The 23406-nt window shown below is 38.9% G+C and overlaps 1 protein-coding gene across 4 annotated transcripts in view; it reads left to right on the forward strand.

The window, feature by feature from the left end:
* PXDNL (peroxidasin like) overlaps positions 1 to 23406 on the forward strand; it is a 515089-nt gene that overhangs the window by 476555 nt on the left and 15128 nt on the right. For all 4 annotated transcript variants that reach the window (XM_007515968.2, XM_060198510.1, XM_060198505.1 and 1 more), the window contains one exon: positions 21727 to 21841. In XM_007515968.2, coding sequence (XP_007516030.1) covers positions 21727 to 21841 — 115 coding nt within the window. The remainder of the gene's footprint in view (positions 1 to 21726; positions 21842 to 23406) is intronic.

A 23406-nucleotide genomic window follows, 5' to 3' on the forward strand; every position in this document is an offset into this window, starting at 1 on the left:
CCTCCCTTCAGCTGTCCCCTTGTTGGTGGAGCAGACTGGAGGTGGTGTCTCCACTGACAAACTGTCGAACTGTTAGCAGTCACTTAATCTCTCCTTAGGCCCCTCTCTCCTCTCTGTCACCAGCCACGCGTGTTTGTACTCACGGGTGATTTACTGGGTTTCTGTGGTCATTCTAGTCCTGTCTTGTTTCGGTCCCGGTGGTCTCCTTTGGTATTCCTAGTTGATCCGGGAGAGGAGAGGACCCTTGATAAGCTTTGGGAAATAAAACACTTGTATCTTTGAAGACTAAAACTTCTCTTTATGAAACTTATTTCTTATTCCTAAACTTATTTCGGAATTACTACAGGAAAAAAAGCAAAATATGCAAGCATCTTACCTCATGTCCTCTCTTTTGTGAAGATACAAATCCCATAGATGAATATCCATTTCTTAGGACATTAGACCTATTATAGGTATTATCATTATCAGCCTCTCCAAGGAATAGAATCAGGACCTTGTGTATGTACCTTTGAGTAACCTACATTTCATTATGTTCATTCCCTCTCTTTTTATATTAGTGAATTACAAAATGATACGATTTCTGGGGTGTAATTTCACACCTACACCTAGTAGAAGTCACCACACTGTCAATATCCCATGCCCCCCACTCCCAGTCACCATAGTTTTCACAAGGCCCAAGAAATAGTTTTACTACCTTTTCTCCCCCAAATTCATTTGTCTGAATCATCTATATTCAATATAGGAGCAAACTCATTCAGTAATTGTATTTAAGCATTTTAATCGCTGCATTTAGCATAATCATTTTTAGAGAGCGAAGAGAGAGATTACAGCACCACCCCACCATCCTCTACTGTGCTGCCACAGTGCCATACAGTGCACTCTACTAGTGCCATCCAGCATGCTCCCCTGTGGTAACGCACCTTAAGTTCAAGCCCTCGCAGCAGGTAACACATGGCTTGTCTAGTTACCTATCTTATGACCTGATTTATTTTTATATTGCCTTCAGAGCAAATTAATCCTGACATATTTTCTTATTTTTATATTGCCTTCAGAGCAAATTAATCCTGACATATTTTCTTGTTTGCTCACTTTGTTTCCTTACTGGAACATGTGACATTTGATATCTATCATTTTTAATTATTTATCTTTTTATTTTCACTAGACACCTTTCAAGAATGATTTAGAGTTCACTATTCAGAGGTTGATCAAAATCTCTATCAAGTGTGATGTGCAGATGCAAGTCTAGTTTAAGTGTTAGACTGATTTTTTAATCTTACATATTATATCCCTATTGAAAATTGAGTCCATGGATCTTCTCTTAAAAACAAACAGTAAACAGTTAATCTCTACACACTCAGGGAGTGTCTCTTCCATAGACACCCCACTTGTCTCACTTTATTTCTGTCAACTTCTTGATTCAGAGGTTTATTTCCTCTACCCAACGACTGTATTTTGACATAGACTTAAACTGTTTTGCGTTCTTGACTCATTCTGTCATTATGAGCAAACTGTATTTAAATATGCATAAAATGATATACTCACATGCACTTCAAGATCTTTGAAAAAATGAAAAGCCAAAATAAACAACAGAGACAGTTTGAATGACAGTTAGTAAATGTACCTCCTTCAGGAACCACTTCTAGATGTTTCTGTCCCATTTAGTTTTCACCCAGTATCACACTAGCAGTCATTCTTTCATTAAATGAAATAATGACCCTGTGGGTATTTAATAAAAGAGGTTTATTTACAGAGTGCTGACTTAGGATAAGGAGATAGCTATCAGCTATCTCAGAGTTACTGGTATTCCTTTTAGAGATTTGATTTCAGTTTATACCAAGAGATTAGATTATTATTCTTTAACAAAGACCAAGGAGCTAATCTGATGAATCTCTAAGATTTTCATTTAAGGAGAAGGTTGCTTTCTAATATCCTTATTTAATGATAAAGGAGTATATCTGTATTGGAATTTAAATTGATTACTTAGTCTAAGAAGTTAACTCCACCAAATGTGGAGGCAAATGGAAGAACAAAGGCTTAGTTCTTTTTTTTTTTTTCCTTTCTGGTTATTGTCACTGGGGCTTCACCATTCAAGGTATGGGAGGGATACTGGAGCACTAAAGCTTCCTCAAAAGCTATGAAGACTGGAGGGCTGAAACCAGGTTCTCTTAAATGGTAAAATATGTAATTATTCATGTGAGCTATCTTATCTTAAAGAACTTTCATTTAAAAGTGAGTGTCAAACGGGATAGCTAGGTATCTGTGCCATGTTTATTCTTTTTTTTAAATTTCTTTATTGGGGCAGGTGGTGCAAAGCACAAGGACTGGCATAAGGATCCCGGTTCGAACCCCGGCTCCCCACTTGCAGGGGAGTCGCTTCACAGGCGGTGAAGCAGGTCTGTAGGTGTCTATCTTTCTCTCCTCCTCTCTGTCTTCCCCTCCTCTCTCCATTTCTCTCTGTCCTATCCAACAACGACAACAACAATAATAACTACAACAATAAAACCACAAGGGCAACAAAAGGGAATAAATAAATAAAATAAATATTAAAAAAAAACTTATAAAAAATTTCTTTATTGGGGGCATTAATGTCGACAGTAAATACAATAGTTTGTACATGCATAACAATTCTCAGTTTCCATATAATAATACAAACCTCACTAGGTCCTCTGTCATCCTTTTTGGACCTGTACTCCCCCCCCCCCCACACACACACCCCTCAGACTTTTACTTTGGTGCAATACACCAACTCCAGTTTAGGTTCTACTTGTACTTTCTCTTCTGATCTTGTTTTTCAACTTCTGCCTGAGAGTGAGATCATCCCATATTCATACTTCTGTTTCTGACTTATTTCACTTAGCATGTGTTTTTCAAGCTCCATCCAAGATGGGCAGAAGATGGTGAAGTCACCATTTTTTATAGCTGAGTAGTATTCCATTGTGTATATAGACCACAACTTGCTCAGCCACTCATCTGTTGTTGGACACCTGGGTTGCTTCCAGGTTCTGGCTATTACAAATTGTGCTGCTAAGAATATATGTGTACACAAATCTTTTCAGATGAGTGTGTTGGGTTCTTTAGGATATATCTCTAGGAGAAGAATTACAGGATCATAGGGTAGGTCCATTTCTAGCCTTCTGAGAGTTCTCCGGACTGTTCTCCACAGAGGTTAGACCAATATACATTCCCACCAGCAGTGCAAGAGGGTTCCTTTGACCCCAAAACCTTTCTAGCATTTGCTGCTGCTACCTTTTCTGATGTATGACATTCTCACAGGAGTGAAGTGGTATCTTATTGTTGTCTTTATTTGCGTTTCTCTGACAATCAGAGACTTGGAGCATTTTTCATGTGTTTCTCGGCCTTTTGTGTTGTTATGCTTCTGGGTTCTGCTTGTGAAGCCTCTTGTTTTTATCATCACATTGGGTTCGCTTTGTGTTGCTTGCAATGTGTTCTGTTTGCATGTCCACTGTTGGCTGGGCACCCCCCTGCCTCCGAGATATTGGTTTGGCCCTCGCTCCCCCTGCCTCTGGGACATTTGGTTTAGTCCTCGCTGGTTCCTGCTTTTTCCTTCTCCCCACCCCCTATCTTATGTATTTCCTTTGTTCCTGACTCTTCCACCAGAGGAGAGAGATGCAAGACAGAATTGTGTTGTGATTAGAAGAGATTAGTTTTTTGAACTATATCCCCGCTTGTGAATAAAGATTGAACTGCGCCATGAGTCCCTGGTCGTCTCTGTCTCCTGCCGGCGAAGCCAGCACAGCACTTTTGGATCTCTTCTGTGGTGAATATTCTGTCCATGTTCTCTCCTCATTTTTGAATGGGGTTATTTGTTTTCTTGTTCTTGAGTTTGGCGAGCTCTTTATAGATTTTGATTATTAAGCTCTTGTCTGGTGTATGGCATCTTGTCTAGTGTATGGCATGCTTTATTGAAGATGTCTGTAAAATTTATGCAGAAAAGAGTTCTGCCAATATTTCCTTCTAAGTATCTGATAGTTTCTGGTCTAACGTCAAGACCCTTGATCAACTTGGAATTTACTTTTGTGTTTGGTGAAATATAGTGGTTCAGTTTCATTCTCCTTCATGTTTCAACCCATTTTTTTCCAACACCATTTGTTGAAGAGACTCTGCTTTCCCCACTTAATAGTCTGGGCACATTTGTCAAAGATTAGATGTCTATAGGTGTGGGGGCTTACTTCTGGGCTCTCAGTTCTACTCCTCTGGTCAATGTGTCTATTCATGTTCCAGTACCAAGCAGTTTTGATGACAGTGGCCCTATAATACAATTTGAGATCTGATAGTGTGATGCTTCCAGTTCCTTTCTTTCTTCTCAAGATTGTTTTGGCAATTCTAGGTCTTTTCTGGTTCCAGAGAAACATTTATAGCATTTGTTCTCTTCTCCTAAAAAATGTGGTTGGGATCTTGATGGGGATAGCATTAAATTTGTGTATGGCTCTGGATAGTATATTCATTTTGATGATGCTAATTCTTCCAACCCATAAATAAGGAATATCTTTCCACTTCCTTGTGTCTTTTTCAATTTTCTTGAGTAGCAACTCATAATTTTCAGTATACAAGTCTTTCACTTATTTGGTTTGGTTTATTCCTAGATATTTTATTGTTGTTGCTAGAGTAAAAAGAATTGATTTCTGGATTTCAATTTCTTCTAACATAGTGTTTGCACAGAGGAATCCCACTGACTTTTGAATGTTAATTTTGTAGCCTGACACCTTACCGTATTGCTTAATGATTTCCAAAAGCTTCTTCCTGGATTTCTTGGGTTTTTCTATGTATACTATCATGCCATCTCCATATAGGGAGAGTTTGACTTCTTCTCTTCTAATCTGTATCCCATTAATTCCTTGATCCTCTGTCTGATTGCTATGGCAAGAACATCCAACACTATGTTGAATAGTAACAGTGAAGGCAGCCCTGTCTAGTAACTCTTGGGGAAAAACTTTGTTTTTCGCCATTGAGTATCTTGTTGACTGTAGGTTTGCTACATATAGACTCCACTATCTTGAGGAATTTTCCATCTATTCCCATTTTTTTGTAGCATTTAGATCATAAAGGGATGTTGGATTTTGTCAAAGGCTTTCTTCTGCATCTATTGATATAATCATATGGTTTTTGGTCTTGCTTTTATTGATGTGGTGGATCATGATTGATTTATTTATATTAAACCAACCTTGCAACTCTGGGATAAACCCCACTTGGTCATGATGAACAATCATTTTAATGTGCTGCTGTATCCAATTGGCTAAGATTTTGTTCAATATTTTAGTATCTATGTTCATCAGAGATATTTATCTGAACTTTTCTTTTCTGGTTGTATCCCTGTCTGCTTTTGGTATCAGAGAGATGTTGACTCCAGAGAAGGTGCAAGGGAGTATTCCCGTGGCTTCAATCTTCTGGAAGACTTTTAAAAGTAGAGGTATTAACTCTTCCTTGAAAGTTTTGAAGAATTTATTTGTAAAACCGTCTGGTTCAGGATGTTTATTCTTGGGAAGTTTTTTGATAACTGTTTCAATTTCGTTGGCTGTGATGGGCCAGTTCATATTATCTAGTTCCTCTTTATTTAATTTTGGAAGTTTGTGGGTATCTAGGAAAATGTCCATTTGTTCCAGGTTCTCTAGTTTGGTGGCATATAGTTGTTCATAGAATCCTCGCATGGTATGTTGAATTTCTGTGGCGTCTGTTGTGATATCTCCTCTTTCATTTACAATCCTATTTTGGGGGGTCTTCTCCCTTTTTTGTTTTGTGAGTCTGGCTAAAGGTTTGTCGATTTTGTTCACTCTTTTGAAGAATTTTTAATTTTGTTGATCTTTTTTAATTTCGTTGATCTCTTGTATGGATAAAAGCTTGAGGAACAATGAAAGCTTCTCAACAGCTTTCCTTATCTCCCAGTAAGTAGCAAACATTCAAAACATTGATTGATTTTACTTACTTCCAATGAAAAGAGAACCTCACAAGAGTAATACTAATCTTGTACTTATTAATCTAGTCAAAGCAGTCAAGATTATCATGAACAAACAGAATGAGAACTTTTTGAATGTTGCTTTGCCAACATGTAAGATAATAAAAGCATTCTCAGATTTAGTATTATGCATGCCACTTGTCATGATTTATATAAGGTAACATACTTCACATTATATTTTAGGTGCCCCTACCTTAGCTATCTTAGCTGTGAGTTTTCATAGAGAAGACCTGAGAGTTCATTTGATTATGAAGAAAATAAACTTCAGTATTATAATGAAAAAGTTTAAAAGTCAAAGTAACTTTCCCTTAGTTAATTACTAACAAAGCTAGGGATAGAACTCAGAATTTCTAAGTCCAAGTTTTATTTTTGTGTTTTATTATCCTATGAAATTCTTCATAGATATTATTCATTTTTGTAACTTTTTACAACTTTCAGTAGAACATTTTACCTGATATATATATACATATATGTATCTGTTTACATGTGACTTTTATTTAGCTGGATGGTCTTCATCTGAGAATCCTATGCTAACAAATTATTAATGAAGTACTAGATATTTTGCTACCAATTTCAGCTAACTTTTATTATCATCTAATCAGTATGTCAAGAACTTTGCATAATACTGTAGGCATTACAGATGGAATTAAGCAATACTCATAAGTCTTTATTACTGCTCTATTTCAGCAAGCTTATAACTAGCATAATTAAATAATAAAATAAACTCTACTGATAAAATTGACTTTCTACAAATATAAATTTTTTTCTTGAAGAACAAACAAAATTAAGCTACTCCCTATTCATTTTAGAAATGAAAAAAAAAAAAAAACACCTAGTGCAGGTGGCACATTTCCTAAGACTATACCAGTAGTGTGCTAAGTCACAAAGCCACTTGATTAAATAGAATTACTCAAATAAATCAGTTCACAAAGAGCCAACAGATGTTTTGTCTCCAAGGATTTATGGAACCATCTGGCATTGCAATTTCCAGGCTGTATTCTTCACGTTAAATCCTGTCTTTAGAACATCAAGTTATTTTAAATAAAGTATATTTTATATAAAGATATATATAAATATATCTGTTTACTCATGAATGTAATTTAGATAATTTATATGTTTATAAATTAATGAAAATTTAATTTATTACAAACTGGCTAATATCATTGCCATAATATTTCATGAGGAAATACCTGTTTTAACTCAAAGATATCATCAATGTATTACTAAAAAAATAAGATTTCAGGGGCCTAGAGGTGGAGCATCCAGTTAAGTGCATTTAACTGTTTCTTAACAAATTACATCCATGCCTACCCTATTTGTGAGTAAGCTTACATTCTGAAGCACAGGGTTAAGGATCCATTATATAAATTTTGAGAAGCACAAACCCATGTGAATGCAATGACATTTCTTGACATCACCATGTTTGTAGTAAGGTGTTGCACTATAATAGATATCTAGTACAGTTGTAAATAGGAAATGAAGAGCTAGTTAGAGGGAGTTGGGCTGTAGGGCAGCAGGTTAAGCACAGGTAACAAAAAGCATAAGGACCTGCTTAAGGATGCTGGTGCAAGCCCCGGACTCCCCATCTGCAGGGGAGTCACTTCACAAGTGGTGAAGCAGGTCTGCAAGTGTCTTTCTCTCCCCCTTTCTGTCTTCCCCTCCTCTATTCATTTCTCTCTGTCCTACCCAACAATGACAACATCATTAACAATAACAATAATAACTACAACAATAAAACAAGAAGGGCAACAAAAGGGAATAAAGAAATTTTTAGGAAAAAAAATGAGCTAGTTAGAGTATGAGGAAATATTAGTGGTTTCCGGTGGGGGCTCTTTCTTCAAAACATGAGGGTTAATCACTAATGCAGATAAAATATCATTTAAAGGTATGAAATGATAATTGGCTGGTTCACAGGAACTCATAATTATATTTACTATGTAGATATACATATAGTGATAGAATATAAAATAACATTTAAAACACACTAAAGCTCTACCACAACTTGTCATTTTGTATTTTCTTTACAGTATTATGCATACATGTGCAAGTAAATGGTAGATATTAAAGTTCAAGAAACTGTTTTGAAGGTAACTTAAAAATCAAATTGTATTACATAATTGTGAGGCACTTCATTGGAAAACAATTATTTCATAATTGCATGCTTTTTGTCAATTCATGGAAAGATTGATCATTGCCCAAGTTATTCTCTCTGAAATATCCAAATACATTCCTGAAGCAACTTACTGTCTTCAAGATTTTGTGATTGAGTAAATGAGTTATTAATGTTCACAACCCTTGCTTTGGCATTATTTCTCACTATCTGAACACATCTGTTCAAGGCCAGACATAGTTTTAATTTGAAAGTGTCTTTTAGGGATATGACCAAAAAATATATATGCATTTAGATAGACTTTGAGTTTTTACAGTATTTTCTGCCAAGTCAGATCAACACTTTTCTGCTAGTTTAATTTGGTGATATGCTTAAATAGGAAATTATTACACTTTTAAAAGTTTTTCAAATTGTTCTGTATTATTATTCATTATACAAGAAGTCTTTAGAAATATTCCAAAATATATACTCCAAATAGTGTGCTTGAAAATCCTTTTAAAACTCATAATTAATTCCCATGACAAACTGTCTACAAGCACATTACTTTTAGTTTCAGTCTAATCAATGACATTATTATAGATTTATGAATAAAGGCATATTGATAAGTTTGGCATATTATAAAAATATTTAATGAACTAGGTCAGTTATCTCAGTCTCTACAATTTATTTATAACAGCAATAGGTGCATTTATTGAGTCTGAATATGTGTAGGACATTATCACAGTTTTCTGCTTATGTTAACACTCTATAAGTTTCAGATGTACATCATTAAAATTCAGAATTGGTATATACTACCACATTTTACCAGTTTACCCGTACAAGTTCAATTCTATCTTTTCTACAAAATTGATCCCAACTGTCTGACTCTTCCTCTCTTTTTTCCCTTCTGGTAAACACTAATTGTTAGTATATTTTCAAGTTTATATATTTATTTTTGTTTTATTTAGGTCATCTGTTTGGTTTCTCTATATATTTCATATGAGTGAAACCATATGGTATTTATTTATTTTCCACCTGACTTCTTTCACTAAGTATAATACCTTTTAAATCCATCCATGTTGTTGCAAAATATTTTTATAGCTGAGTAGGATTCCACTGTGTACATCTCTTCATCCAGCCATATACCAGTGATCAAGTTATTTCTAGCTTATGTGTAGTATAAATGCTGCTCTAATGCACCAATTAATATAGATAATGCACATATATCTTCATATTAGTAAAAACAAAAAGCTTAATTATGTGAAACATAATAGCTTGAACTCTTCACTTTTAGTCATCTATCCATTATTTATTAAAATACAGATACTGACTATGTAATAAAAAACTGGTAGATAAAACATATCTCCTCTTAACTTTTCAGCCTGTAGCAGTTGGCTGAATGTTTCTATTCAAAGAATGTTGAGATAGTATGAATTTCCATGTGCTCTGGCCTTAGCAGTTAAGGAAAATCTTCTAGGGAAGGTGATTGTTACTCAGAGAAAGTCAAATTAAGCTGAGATGTATCTTTGATAATCAAGAGTGCATTAAAGAGGAATAAGGTTGGAGCTAAAAGAAGCCAGACCTTCCACCTTCTGCACCTCATAATAATCCTGGGCCCATACTCTCAGAGGGTTAAAGAATAGGAAAGCTATCAGGGAAGGGGATGGGACATGGAGTTCTGGTGGTGGGAATTATACACCTCTTATCCTATAATTTTGTCATTGTTTCCATTTTAAAAAGAATAATTTAAAAAAAGAAGCTATTGGACAGAGAAGACACTTTTTGGATCTAGCACTCATTTACAGAGCAAGGACTGACAGACAGGATGCAGGTCAACAAGGGCTGCACTGGATGGGAAGGTTTGCACTCTTACTCAAGCATACATTTCAGTATGCTTCTGGAAAGTGAACCTTACTGCTGTATCTTCATCTGAATCTACTATTGTTATCTTGAAACCAAACATGTTGTGTTTTATGTCCTCATGTTATATGTAGAACAATCCATTTTTTCCTGAGCCAAGGCCTAGCACGTACCTAACTTCATTACTTTTGTGTTCATTTCTCACTCAAAGAGATAGTGGCAGATGGGCAGTAAAGCACCAAAACTTCCCCTGGTGCCATAGCACTTTCAGTGTGATGCTGAGGCTCTAACCTTGGCTGTGCACATGGCAAGAATCTATATCATAAGGTTTATTCATCTTTTATAATACATACAAAGCTTCACTTTTATTTGGTGTCCATTTTAGAACTATCAGTTTCTTATTAAACTTAAAATATGTAAAATACTAGAGAGAAGGAAAGAAATACATAGTTACATTTGTTGCTATGTTTGCCAAAAGAATTATATAGGCTATTTCCTAAGGAATCTGAAGTTGATAGATTTTAGTTGACAAAGAAAATCAACCTATAAAAATTTAAGAAAAAAATAAACATTTATAAATTGAGTACATTTTCTGTCCACTTTAGATAATATTTAAACCATTTATTATTATTATTATTATCATTATTATTATTATTATTTTGCCTCTAGGATTTTGTTGGGGTTCAGTGCCTTCACAATAAATCCACTGCTCCTGGAGGCCATTTTCCCCCTTTTGTTGCCCTTGTCGTTGCATTTATTGTTATTGTTGCCACTGATGTTGTTGTTGGACAGGTCAGAGAGAAATCGAGAGAGGTGGGAGAGAGAGAGAGAGGTGGACAGAAAGACACCTGAAGATCTCCTTTCTGCTTCACTGCTTTCTCCTCCCCTGCAGGTGGGGAGCTGTAGAGGGGTTGGAACCAGGATCCTTGCACCAGTCCTTGTATTTTGGGTGATGTGTGCTTAACTAGCTGTGCTACTGCCTGACCCCCTAATATTTTTATTCGGTATAGACAGAAATAAACCATAAAAGAATGGGGAGATACAGAAGGAGAGTGAGAAATACCTGAAACACTGATTTATCATTGGCAAAGCTTTCCCTCTGCATGTGGGGATTGGGGACTTGAACCAAGCTCCCCGTGCATTGCAATAGATCCACTCAACCTAGTGTGCTACCGCCCATCCCCTTCATTTAATTTTTCTGTTTTTACCAAGACATAAATGAAATTGATAATCTCTAATCAAAATTTTTAATAATCTTGAGATCAAGATTCTATCTTTACCAGAAATTACAAACTGAAGACTTAACTGCTGGGCTAGCTTAGCCAGAGAGAGAGAGACAAGGAACTCGTGGTGGTGTGGTAATACATTTCTTTATTGATGCATTGGATCGACCTTCTCGTGGTGCATCCCGTGAGTACCCATTCATTGGGGAAACTGACGATCCTTCCTAGCCGACTGAATCTACATGGATCCCAGTCACTTTCAAAGCCAGCAACAAGCAGCTCCTGACAGCTTTCAAGCTGTTGGTCCTGCTCTTTGAGTCCTCCAACTTAATGTTGAGGGGCTGTCTTTTGCCAAACGCGTTCTTATTGGTCAATTGGTGATACATCATCAGGCAGATGTTATCTGCCTACAAGAAACACATATAGCAGTCGATGAAGCTGCTCGATTCACCATCAGTGGATTCGATTTAATATGCTATAATCTCCATCCTAAACACGGCCGAGCCATCTACGCCAAATCGTGTCTTGCGGACGTTTACCATACGGCCTCTTTGACCTTCTACGACTCCATTACTATTGGAACTATTCAGCTCGTCAACGTATATAAGCCTCCCAGTGCCTCATGGGATAATGAGGTCCTGCCTAGCCCGAATCACCCAGCCATTTACATTGGAGACTTTAATAGTCATCACCAAGACTGGGGATAGTCCTCCACTAGTGCTGACGGCTCTATCTTAGCCGACTGGGCTTCAGCGAATGACCTCTCCCTATTATATGATCCCAAACAGCCAGGCTCTTTTCACAGTGCTAGATGGAATAAAGACTCGTCACCCGACATTTGCTGGATTAGCACAGTCAACGGCCAAGCCTTTCCCACTACAAGACACATTCTCAAGGACTTCCCGCACAGTCATCACCGCCCAGCTATCATCCACATTGGTCTCCAGCTCCCACTGATTCTGTGCTCAGAGAAACTAAGATGGAACTTTCGGAAAGCAAACTGGCGTCTGTTCAGTGATCTTACCAACAAATCTATTCCTGCAATTCCAATTAACTCTATCCCCTCTGAAGATTCCTACAGGCACTTCCACCAAGCCATCTTCAAAGCAGCTTCCCAAGCCATTCCTCGTGGGAGACGTGCTAACTATACACCTTGTCTTGATGCTGAATGCGAGCAACTACTAAAGCAATATGATGAGTCGGGCGACCCAGATGTGGCTGACCATCTCATTGCCTCCCTGGATGCAGCACGCCAAGCCCGCTGGCAACAACTCACGGAAAGTCTGAACTTCACCCACTCAAGTAGGAAGGCCTGGAAGCTTCTTCACAGACTGGGTGCCGGTAGCCAACCCCCTCCGGTCTCCCATCCTCCTGTATCTCCAAACTCAGTGGCCAGTCACCTAACTCAAGTTGGACGTGCTAAGATCGACCCAGTCTGGAAAAGAGAAATTTCCCATGAGTGGTCATCCCACTTCCGGTTATCTTGTCCATCTCCAAAACTCTCTCCCTTTACACTGTCTGAACTGGAAGACTTTGAAGAGGGTTAAACCAGGAACAGCTGCTGGCTATGATAACATCACCCCAGAACTCATTCTTAACCTGGGTCCCGCGGCAAAGAAGTGGCTCGCTTCATTCCTGTCCCACATCTTGGAATCTGAGTCTATGCCCAAAGTTTGCCGTCGTGCGAAGATTATAGCGGTTTTGAAACCAAAGAAAGACCCAACACTGGCCGCCAGCTATAGACCAATTTCTCTCCTCTCCGTGTGTTACAAACTCCTTGAGAGGCTGCTTCTGTCACGTATTTCTCATCTTACAGAGAAATTCCTATCACCTGCCCAAGCTGGTTTCCGCCCAGGAAGATCTACCTGTGAACAAGCCCTGGCCTTCTCAACTTAGATTGAAAATGGATTCCAGAAGAATTTAAAGATGGGTGCTGTCTTTGTTGATCTCACAGCAGCTTATGACACGGTCTGGCACCGTGGTCTCCTAGTCAAGATCTCAAGATGCCTGCATCCATGGGTGGCCAACACTATATCGTTTCTTCTCCAAAACAGAAAATTCCGGGTGCATCTGGGTGACAAGTCTAGCAGATGGAGACTTGTCTCAAGTGGTCTCCCCCAGGGCTCTGTTCTGGCTCCTACGCTATTTAATATTTACATCAGTGACCTCCCAGAAACTTCTTCAAGGAAGTTCATCTACGCCGATGACATCTGCTGTGCAACTCAGGCATCCAAGTTCGACATCCTCGAGGAAACACTCACGAAAGACATGTCTCTGATATCTGATTACTGTAAAAAATGGTGACTAATCCCTAGCACTGCAAAAACGGTATCATCTGTTTTCCATCTACACCATGCCTCGGCCTCACGTAAGCTTAATGTGCAGCTTGGCGATACGAGAATCCGGCATGAAGCCCAGCCCGTCTATCTTGGCGTTACTCTCGATCGCACTCTGTCATTTCACGAACATCTCATAAAAACTGCAGCAAAGGTGGGCGCAAGGAATCACATCATTGCAAAACTGGCCAGCTCCTCATGGGGCGCAAGCGCTTCCACACTACGATCATCATCTCTGGCATTCTGTTATTCCACTGCAGAATACTGTGCCCCAGTATGGTTCCATAGCCCCCATGTCCACTTGGTCGATTTCAAATTATATTCCTCCATGATGATAATTTCTGGAACCATCCGTTCCACCCCGGTTCCATGGCTGCCAGTTCTTAGCAACATTGCCCCGCCGGATATTCGTCGGGATGCGGCATCATCTAAGTTCATTTCCCACGTCTACGCTCTACCTGACCTGCCAGTATACGCGGATATCTTCGCCCACCCTGTCCAACGCCTGATGTCTCGTCACCCAATCTGTTGTCCTACGCCTACACTGAACTTCTCTGTTCCTGACTCTTGGAAACAGAGTTGGCAGTCAGCTGAGGTAAAGAACAAACACCTTATCACAGACCCCTGCAAGCGTCAACCCAGCTTTGACCTAGCACGGTATGATTGGGCCCTCCTCAATCGCTATCAAACAGGCCATGGCCGGTGCGCCGCCATGTTCCATCGCTGGGGAGCCAGAGACGACCCGAACTACCCCTGCGGCTACAGACAGACTATGACCCACATAGTCAACGACTGCCACCTCTCCAGATTCAAAGGAGGTCTCGAAACTTTACATCAGGCTCAACCTGACGCTGTTGACTGGCTACTGAAGAAGGGCAAACTCTAGAAGAATTGATGCAGATGCCCCAGAGTTGTGGTTTTAGGCCACGTGGAGCTTGCAAAATGGCTGCCTCCTGCTATGCACACCAACTCTTCAAGTGACAAGTCAGGAATGGGATTGGCTCGAAAAGGGGGGGGGGTGGAAAGAGACAAAAGGCATGCTGGGAAGGTGGATGTTTCCTAGCAACTGTTGCAATGGTTTTAACTGAATTAGCAATAACCTGAGGTGATAATGTGGTTGGGATCTTTCAGGCAAAACAATGATTATGTAAATAGACCATAGTGTCAGCAATGGAGCATGGATCAGAGCTGGGGGGGCTGACTTTAAGGTCCAAAATCTCACCCTTTCTTTTTATCTAATGGCCGTAGTATCAGGAATTCTGGGTGCTTTGTGAGGAAGGGAGTCTGATAGGACAAGGCACATCTATGGGGTTACTACTGTCCCTCCTTGCTCAACCTCTCAGTAGAGAGAGAGACTAACAGGATTGACACACTCCTCAGGTTCAAGCCCTGCCAAGCTCAACCACATCCTCACAATTTCCCAACATCTCCCTCTTTCCAATGGCCATATTTAAATGTGTCAATGTCTGTAAAAGACTCCATCTCTGACAGAGGAATAGTAGTATAGGGGTGAACAGAAACCTGTTGGGAAGAAACCTGAATGATATCATGTAGACGTTTTCAAAAAAACTGGCACAAGACAGAGGGATAAGTAAGAGTAGCAAGGGACAGTGTGAGACTGAAGAGAGGCCTGGTAGGCAGAGAAGAGCTGCCTGATAGGAAGAAAGGGGTGCTGCCTGATAGGCAGAGGAGTGGGGGCCTGATAGGCCAAGGTGCAAGAGGGGTGATCTGGCGTTGCAGAGTCCCGAGACCGATGGCTGCAAAGTCCATGGACTGCTACAGTCAGTCTTAGAGAAGTCCAGCAGTGTAAAGGAAGTGTTCAAAGGTGTACCAGTAAGTCGGATAGAAGCATCAGTCCAATGCCGATGACAAGGGGAAGAAATGCCAGGGGTTGAAACACTACACGTCTGTCTCGATGGGGAAGGTCAGCCACCAGAATTTTGCTTCTCTGTAGAGAGTCAGCTGGAACCGACAAAATGTGACAGGTGAAGCAGAAGCACGAAGGGCAGACAGTGATGGGCAAGAGAAAGGCAGTAAGAAAGTTCTGTCCTTGGAGTCTGTGAATCAGTTTCTTCAGATTGTTCTTCAGATCCTGTCAGGTCACATTGGTTTCAGCTGTAGTCGTGCCATCTAGTGGGCAATGTCAGAGTGTGCAGGGGTCCAGATGATTTTCTGAGAGTTCCTGTGAAAGAAACACAAACAAATCATATGAGCAGATGCTTCTTCATGTGAAGGCTTTGACATAGTTGTAATCAATTACTTGTGAATAAAAATAACTTTTAACAAGTTAGAAGTTTACTATAATTGATAACTCGATTATAAGTGTCTTAAGTATCTTTATAATTTTGTTTAAAGGTCATCTTATGTGATCTCGTGTAGCAGTCTCTGTATAGCAGGATCTTCAGACCAAATTTAGTTAAAATATATTGATTTTTAGCTGTTTTTTACTTTGGAATTTAAACGAACTCAGGTTACTTACATGTTAGTGACAAAATGTATATATATATTTGAACATTTACAATGTCAGATTGATGCCATATTTGTTGTGCATTAATTTCCACAAGATTAGTTTACAGGGCACTTTTGGAGGCCCTCCAAAAATGTCCTCTATCGAGAATTTGTATTTTAATTTTGGAGATGATGAATTGTTAAATTAAATATTTAGACTTTTACCTTAAATACTCAGTTACTTTAGCAAATTAATTTTACCTTTATAAGAATTGAGTTGAAAACTCCTTCTTTTAACTTTGCCTGGTAAGAATGTAGCTTCAGTTTCTGTGAGAGAGAGCTTATGTTCACACGTATCCATAAACTACTGCAAAATATATACCTGAAAGCAGGATTACACTAGAGTTTGCAGTGAGTACCTCCCTAACACTTCCTCTCCACTATTCCAAACTTGGGATCCATGATTGCTCAACAAATTGTTTGGCTTTGTATGTTAACTCTCTTTTCAATCACCAGGTTCCAGATACCACCAGGATGCTGGCTAGGCTTCCCTGGATTGAAGACCCCACCAATGTGTCCTGGAGCTCAGATTCCCCAGAGACACACCTTACTAGGGAAAGAGAGAGGCAGACTGGGAGTATGGACCGACCAGTCAACGCCCATGTTCAGCGGGGAAGCAATTACAGAAGCCAGACCCTCTACCTTCTGCAACCCTCAACGACCCTGGGTCCATGCTCCCAGAGGGCTAGAGAATGGGAAGGCTATCATGGGAGAGGGTGGGTTATGGGGATTGGGTGGTGGGAATTGTGTGGAGTTGTACCCCTCCTACCTTATGCCTTTGTTCACTAATCTTTTCTTAAATAAAAAATTAAAAAAAAAAAAAGAATGTAGCTTCAAAGTTACACTTTTAACCGTAAAGTTAATGTTTACCAAACTTGAAACACACGCATAAACATGTAGTCTATAACACACAGGAGGAGAAAAACTTTTGTTACGAAGACATATCATTTCAAACATGAATTTAGATCTGTACTGTCTTAGTTGAACCATTTCTACTCACACAGTTTAAGACTAAATGTTTCACACATTTATACCAAGACTTTAAAAAAATCAAGAGAAAAAAATAAGTTTTTTAGGACTGTTTCTTGACATCTCCAGAAACTATGGCTGTGTCCAGCATTTTTCTATAAAGTCAACTAAGTTTCAGAGTACTCTGAGCAAAATGGATCATACAAAAAATTTTGGTCATTCAACTCACTCAAATAAAATTTTTTATTCATTCAACTCACTCACAAAACACAACTGGCCAGTCATAGCATAAGATATTCAGAGAAGGGGGGGAAGAGAGGGCTCTGTGAACCAGACTTTTCAGATCCTGCCATGTCGTATTATGGGTCCTGGGGTGCGTCCTGCAAGCAGTCCTCTTTCAGTGTTTCTTGTTCCTCAGGGACAGCAGTGCCATCATATGGGTATTGCCGGACATGGCAGGCAGGAAGCCAGACAGGTTTTGAGTAATCCTGCGGAAACATGCATGCAAAACCCCTCTCCATGGTCAATAGGGGGTCAGGCCCTTTCCAAGTTTTATCAAGTGGGTCTTTCCATTTGACTTTAATAGCTGGGAGGGTGGATGGTGTTTGCCAATGAAGAATAATAGGAGGTTGGTTTGAGTTTTTGTAAATATTAAAGAGATTTAATATAGTTAAGGCTTTTGCCAGCTGGATATTGGGGGGTATACTCCTTTTTTTATTTAATTGAGCCTTAAGGGTTTCATGGGCCTTCTCCACAATGCCTTGTCCCTTGGATTAGAGGGAATGCCTGTAGTATGAGTACTGTTACAGTAATTGTTTGCTGGTAAAAGTAGGTCAATTGTCCATTTTAAGTTGAAGGGGTATGCCCATTATAGAAAAACAGTAGAGCATATAGCTTATAAGCTTTTTTGAGCTTTCTCCAGTCTGAGCTGTCACCCACATAAATTTAGAAAAGGTATCAATTGAGACAAACACATATTTTGTTTGCCAAAGTTGGGTAAGTGGGTGACATCAATTTGCCAAAGAGTGTTGACTTTTAAGCCTCGGGGGTTAAACTAAGGACTTTGAACAGCAGATGTCTTGATTAGACCTGCACAGGAGGAGCATGTAGCAAGAATACATTTCATCTGTGCCAGAGGAATATCAGGAAATCGAGCTCAAAGGCCTTTACCATTAACGTGGGTTAAAGAATGAAAGTCAGTAGGATTAGAGACAGAGGCTAGGAAAATTCCTATGGAGGTGAGGCGGTCAGCTGCAGCATTCCCTTCTGACGGGACCAGGAAGAGGGCTGTGGGAATGAAGGTGGTGAACGTACAATGGTTGAGTTCGAGAACAGAGCATTGACGCAATTTGAATTAAGAGAGGAGAAAGTGGGTTGTCATCAATTCTCACATAAGAACAAGAAAGCCAAGGAAGTAAGTTAACAGTATATACACTGTCAGAAAAAAGGTTGAAGGGTTCTGGTACAGCTTTTAAGGCTAGGAGAACAGCGTAGAGTTCTTTGTACTGAGGGGAGTTATCAGGAAGCTCAGTAAAGAGAGACATGGGACATTGTTTGTCTGCATAATATACAAGGGCAACAGCTCCCTTCTTGCCACCATCAGTAAAAATTGTGAGAGCAGAGAGGATGGGATCTCGAGAGAATAGTTTATGCACTAGTAGAGGAAAAAAAGGTAAAGCTGTCAGTTTATTAGGAGGAAAATGATTATCTAATTGTCCTGGAAAATCCATTAAACTTATGGCAAAATGAGAATAGTGGCATATGAGCCACTCTGTATCTGTGAGAGAGAAAGGAAGAATAATTGAATCTGGTTCCCTTCCTAAGACCTGAATTGATCTATTTCTTCCTTGAGGAATCATATAGATGCTGAGGCATCAATCTTCGTAAGAAGTCTTGGAGCTCCCACTACTGGCATATGAAGCCATTAGAGAACACCATGACTCTGGTATATAGCTCCCACCACGGTAGGGGAGGAGTTAAAGATCAAAAGATTTACAGGAGAGGAGGGGGAGAACCTAACAAGGTGCATGTCCTGGATATCCTGGTTAACCCTTTCCAGTGCAAAGGAGGCTTCAGGTGTTAACGTACACTTTGAGGAGGGCTGTTTGTTTCCTTTTAACAGATCAAACAGTGGTTGGAGGCAACTAGTGGGGAGATAAAGATACTGCCTAAGCCAATTTAAATTTCCAGGAAAACTTTGTAAAGAAGCAAGAGTGAGATTAGAGGGGAAAGTAACAGAAGGTTTTAAGGGACAAATCTGCTTTAAAGAAATCTCTGAGCCTAAGAAAGATATTGGAGGAATTAGCTGTACCTTCTCAGGAGCTACATTAATGTCATTTTTCTTTAAGGTGGGGATAAGAACATCATGTAGTGCAGAGAGATCTGTATCTAATTCTCTCCATATTAAGAAACCATCCATATAATGAAACACCTTAAGGCCCTTATGAATATATGGAAAAGGGCAGATTTAACAGCCTCTTGACAAATAGTAGGAATATTGGCCATGCCCTGGGGTAGTACCACCCACTCAAATCTATCAGAAGGGCTGGCATTATTAACAGAAGGAACAGAGAAGGCAAAACGTTTACAATCTTGTGGGTGCAAGGGAATAGAGAAAAAGCAATCCTGTATATTGATAACTATGATAGGAATTCCCATGGGTTTTATTAACCACACAGAGATCTTGGAGGAGGTGCCATTTTTCCGAGCGCTTTTTAATCACAAAGACAGAAGTATTCCATGGGCTCCAGGAATATCTAATGTGTCCCAAGGACAACTGCTTTTGGACAAGCTCTTTTAAAATTTCTAGCTTTTCCCTAGGTAAAGACCATGCTCCACCCAGACAGGCTCATTAGAAAGTCAATCTAAGTGGGGAGTTCTGTTATGAACAGTGGTAGTTAGTATTGGGGGTGCTGGTGGATCTAGAAATCTCACAGGAGTGAGTGTGATGCCCTCAGAGGCATCTGAGGATATTACCACATCAGGATATACCAGCAAGTTTCTGCCCAATAAATTGGTGCTAATGTCAGCTATCAAAGGACGAAAGTATCTGGTAGTCCCTTCTGAGTCTTCCCACACAAGCGAATTTCATGTGAGGAAATCTTGTGTCAATTCTCCAACGCCATGTAGACGTGGTCCTGGAAGGAGTTTCTAACTCTGGGGAACCTCAGCTTGCCTTAAAATTGTCTTATCTGCTCCAGTATCAATCCAATACTTAAAAGGAATTTTACCAATCCTTACTGTCATAGTAGGGTGACCCCTTTCTAAAATAGGGGTGGTCCACAAAATCTCAGGCTCTGAATCTGTGCCATTCACTTGCTCCAGCTGGCTATTTTTACACTGGGAGTTCCCACATGCTGCTCTCTTCCTCCTGCTCACCCTCTGCTATTGTTACATGATGTGGTGGGTGGAACGACAGGTTGGGTCCTGGGCAGTGCCCTTGTTTATGGAAGAAAGGCGCAGTGCTAGGCCTCGTGGAGCTAGCGAAATGGCCGCCTTCAGCTATGCACACCAGCCCTTCTCCAGGTCTTCTCCAGGTTGGGATGCAGAAGAGAAGAGAACAAAACCAGGAACAGCAGTGGGCTTTATAGGGTAAAAACGGAAGTGGCAAATCAGGAAGGATGGTTTTAACTGAATTAGCATTTTAAGCGGTGGTTTTAACTGAATTAGCAATACCCTGAGGGGATAACATGGTGGGGATCTTTCAGGCAAAACAATGATTTTGTAAATAGACCATAGTGTCATCAATGGAGCATGGATCAGAACGGGGGTGGGGGTGGGGGTGGGGGCATGCTGGTTTTAAGGCCCGACACTTAACAAGTAAGCCAAGCTATAGATTTAAGCTGTTTGGGTTATAGATGTATTTGTTAATCTTGCTTTTATTTGAAAGCAAAAGTATCCACATTCTTAGCTTCAAAAATCAGATACAAGCCATCTCTGTAGGAAAAAGCCAATCAAAGTTGATCAGGGATAGTCTACTGCCTTGACATTTAGCATCATACTTCACACTCCCATATAATGTATATTTCTGTGCACACACACATATCCATAATGACTTAAAACTTTAATATTGGTATAGTTAACTATCTTATTAAGTACATTTAACTATCATAAATACACAGGTGATTAATATTAATCATATACATAATGTTTTTCAATAGAGATTTATTTATTGTTTATCTTAACCAGAGAGTTTCTATTTTTCAGCTCTCTGGTTTATAGTAGTGTAGGAGTGTTGAGTGTAGTGGTGTGGGATTGAAGGTGTGACTTCTGAGCCTCAGGCATGAAAGTCTTTTGCATAACAATTATGCTATCTCCTCAGCCCAGTAGAGATCATGTTTAAAGAAATACATCTCTAGTTGGTAGTAGATGTGGATAAAATAATTCTTTCTTTCAAGCAGTCCTTTCATACTGCTTTTGCTCCTTTTTTTATTGTCAAGTTTTCTAGCAAACAGAATGAACTGATTGTAGAATCAGTGTCCTCTCTAATGTTCAGTATCACTTTCCTGTGACATCTCTTATTAAGGAATTTGAAAAATACCTTGTACCTGATCTTTAGTGTGCAGACACCAATGATTCTGCAAGACTATTAGTAAATTGAACAGATCTTTCCCTTTATTTCCTTCTAGCTTTATTAATTCCTCTTTTTTATATCCACCCCCCTAGCATGCATGAGCATGTGCTTTCATTACAGAAAAAAAATCAATAATATAGACAAGAAAATGATGTCCTATTTTCCATGATGTTCACTTGGATACTTTTCATCCACAGACTGTAGGACTAGAGGAGAGTTGAGATCATCTGCACAAGAATCTCTAAAGAAAAACTCTGCTCAATACAGCTATCCTGACCAGAAAGACATGGACTTTGGTGATCTAATTAGTAGGTATGGATGAAAATATCTAGTTAACTATATAATCTAAATTCTCCTTAAGCATACAGTTTTAAGGGATGTATAGAAAACATAGTTGACCCACTTATACATAAGATAGATTTCCTGAACAGGAAAAAAAACATAGAAATAAATTCTATAGTATGTAGGACTTATTCTCCACTTTACAATATGATATCCTGGACAATTTTGGCAATAATTTTTTCTCAATGAAGTACAGAAAAAATATACATCACAAGTATAATTTTAAATCCTTAAATCACATTACAGAGAGGGCAAGTTGAGCAGGCAGTGGTGCACCTGCTTGAACTTACATGTCGTAATTCACAAGGACTCAGATTCAAGCCCCCAGCCCCCACTTGCAGGGGGGAAGCTTCACAGTTGGTGCAACAATGCTGTGTATCTGTCACCTCTATCTATCTATCTATCTATCTGTCTGTCTGTCTGTCTGTCTGTCTGTCTGTCTGTCTATCTGTCTATCTGTCTATCTAGCTATCTAGCTATCTAGCTATCTAGCTATATATCTATTTATCATCTATTATCTCTCTACATCTCCCGTTCCTCCTCAATCTCTCTGTGTCTGTATCCAAAAAGTAATAAATAAATATAAAGGAATTTTAAAAATTCACATTATGGATGTCAATAGTCTTCAATTTTTTTTTTTGGAAACAAAAAAGCTATTTATAAGAAAAATAGCAATGCTTATTCTGTTAAGTTGGTTTTAATTCATGTGTAACATATTGTAAGGAAGTTTAAGTTCTAAGCATGATAGAATAGTTTTGAATCCTTAGAAAATAAATACTAGACATATTTTTTAAACCTCTTAGAATTTTTCTTGTGACACATTTATGCTTGCTTCATATATAATTACTTCTTCAAGATGTTTTCTTTACTATTATGGGGAAGGTTTTGAAAAAAGAAATAGTGCTTTGTGTACAAATATATTCAATTGCATCTTTCATTGAGTAAACATTGAATAAATACTTGAGTGATTAAATTACCAAACTAAGCATTGTAAGTTACAGCATCATTGCTGAGAGAATACCATCATTATTATTTTCAGTGCATTTTTCATATAAGTGCCTCAAAAGTAGTATAATTCAGTCAAAATTAAAATATAATTTTGGTTTTTATACTCAGAAATAGGAACTTGGGATAGATGTGGAAATCAAGAAAAAAGTTGTGTCTAATAGATTTAAAATATAGGAAAGAAGGCAGTGTCATATGATAGGAAGACATGCTTATTATAATATTATATCTTATTATGTCTGCTTCATCACTGTCTAGGTTATATAAAGACCTAACTCTCAGGTTACTCAGCTGTAAAATTGGCATATCCATCTACCTTATGGAGTTGTGTACATTTGGATATTTGTGCAATTGTTATTGTGCTCACTATAAGCTAAATTTATTTATTGTTTCACTTTATTTGACACACTGGGCCATTCTGCATGTGATATTTCTTGATCCATATAAACTTTTTTAGACACAGAGACAGAAAGATACAGAGATAAGTAGAGATACCATAGCAGTGAAAATTCTCCCAGTGCCATTGTACT

Source organism: Erinaceus europaeus, chromosome 1, assembly GCF_950295315.1.
Source record: "Erinaceus europaeus chromosome 1, mEriEur2.1, whole genome shotgun sequence".
NCBI lineage: Eukaryota > Metazoa > Chordata > Mammalia > Eulipotyphla > Erinaceidae > Erinaceus > Erinaceus europaeus.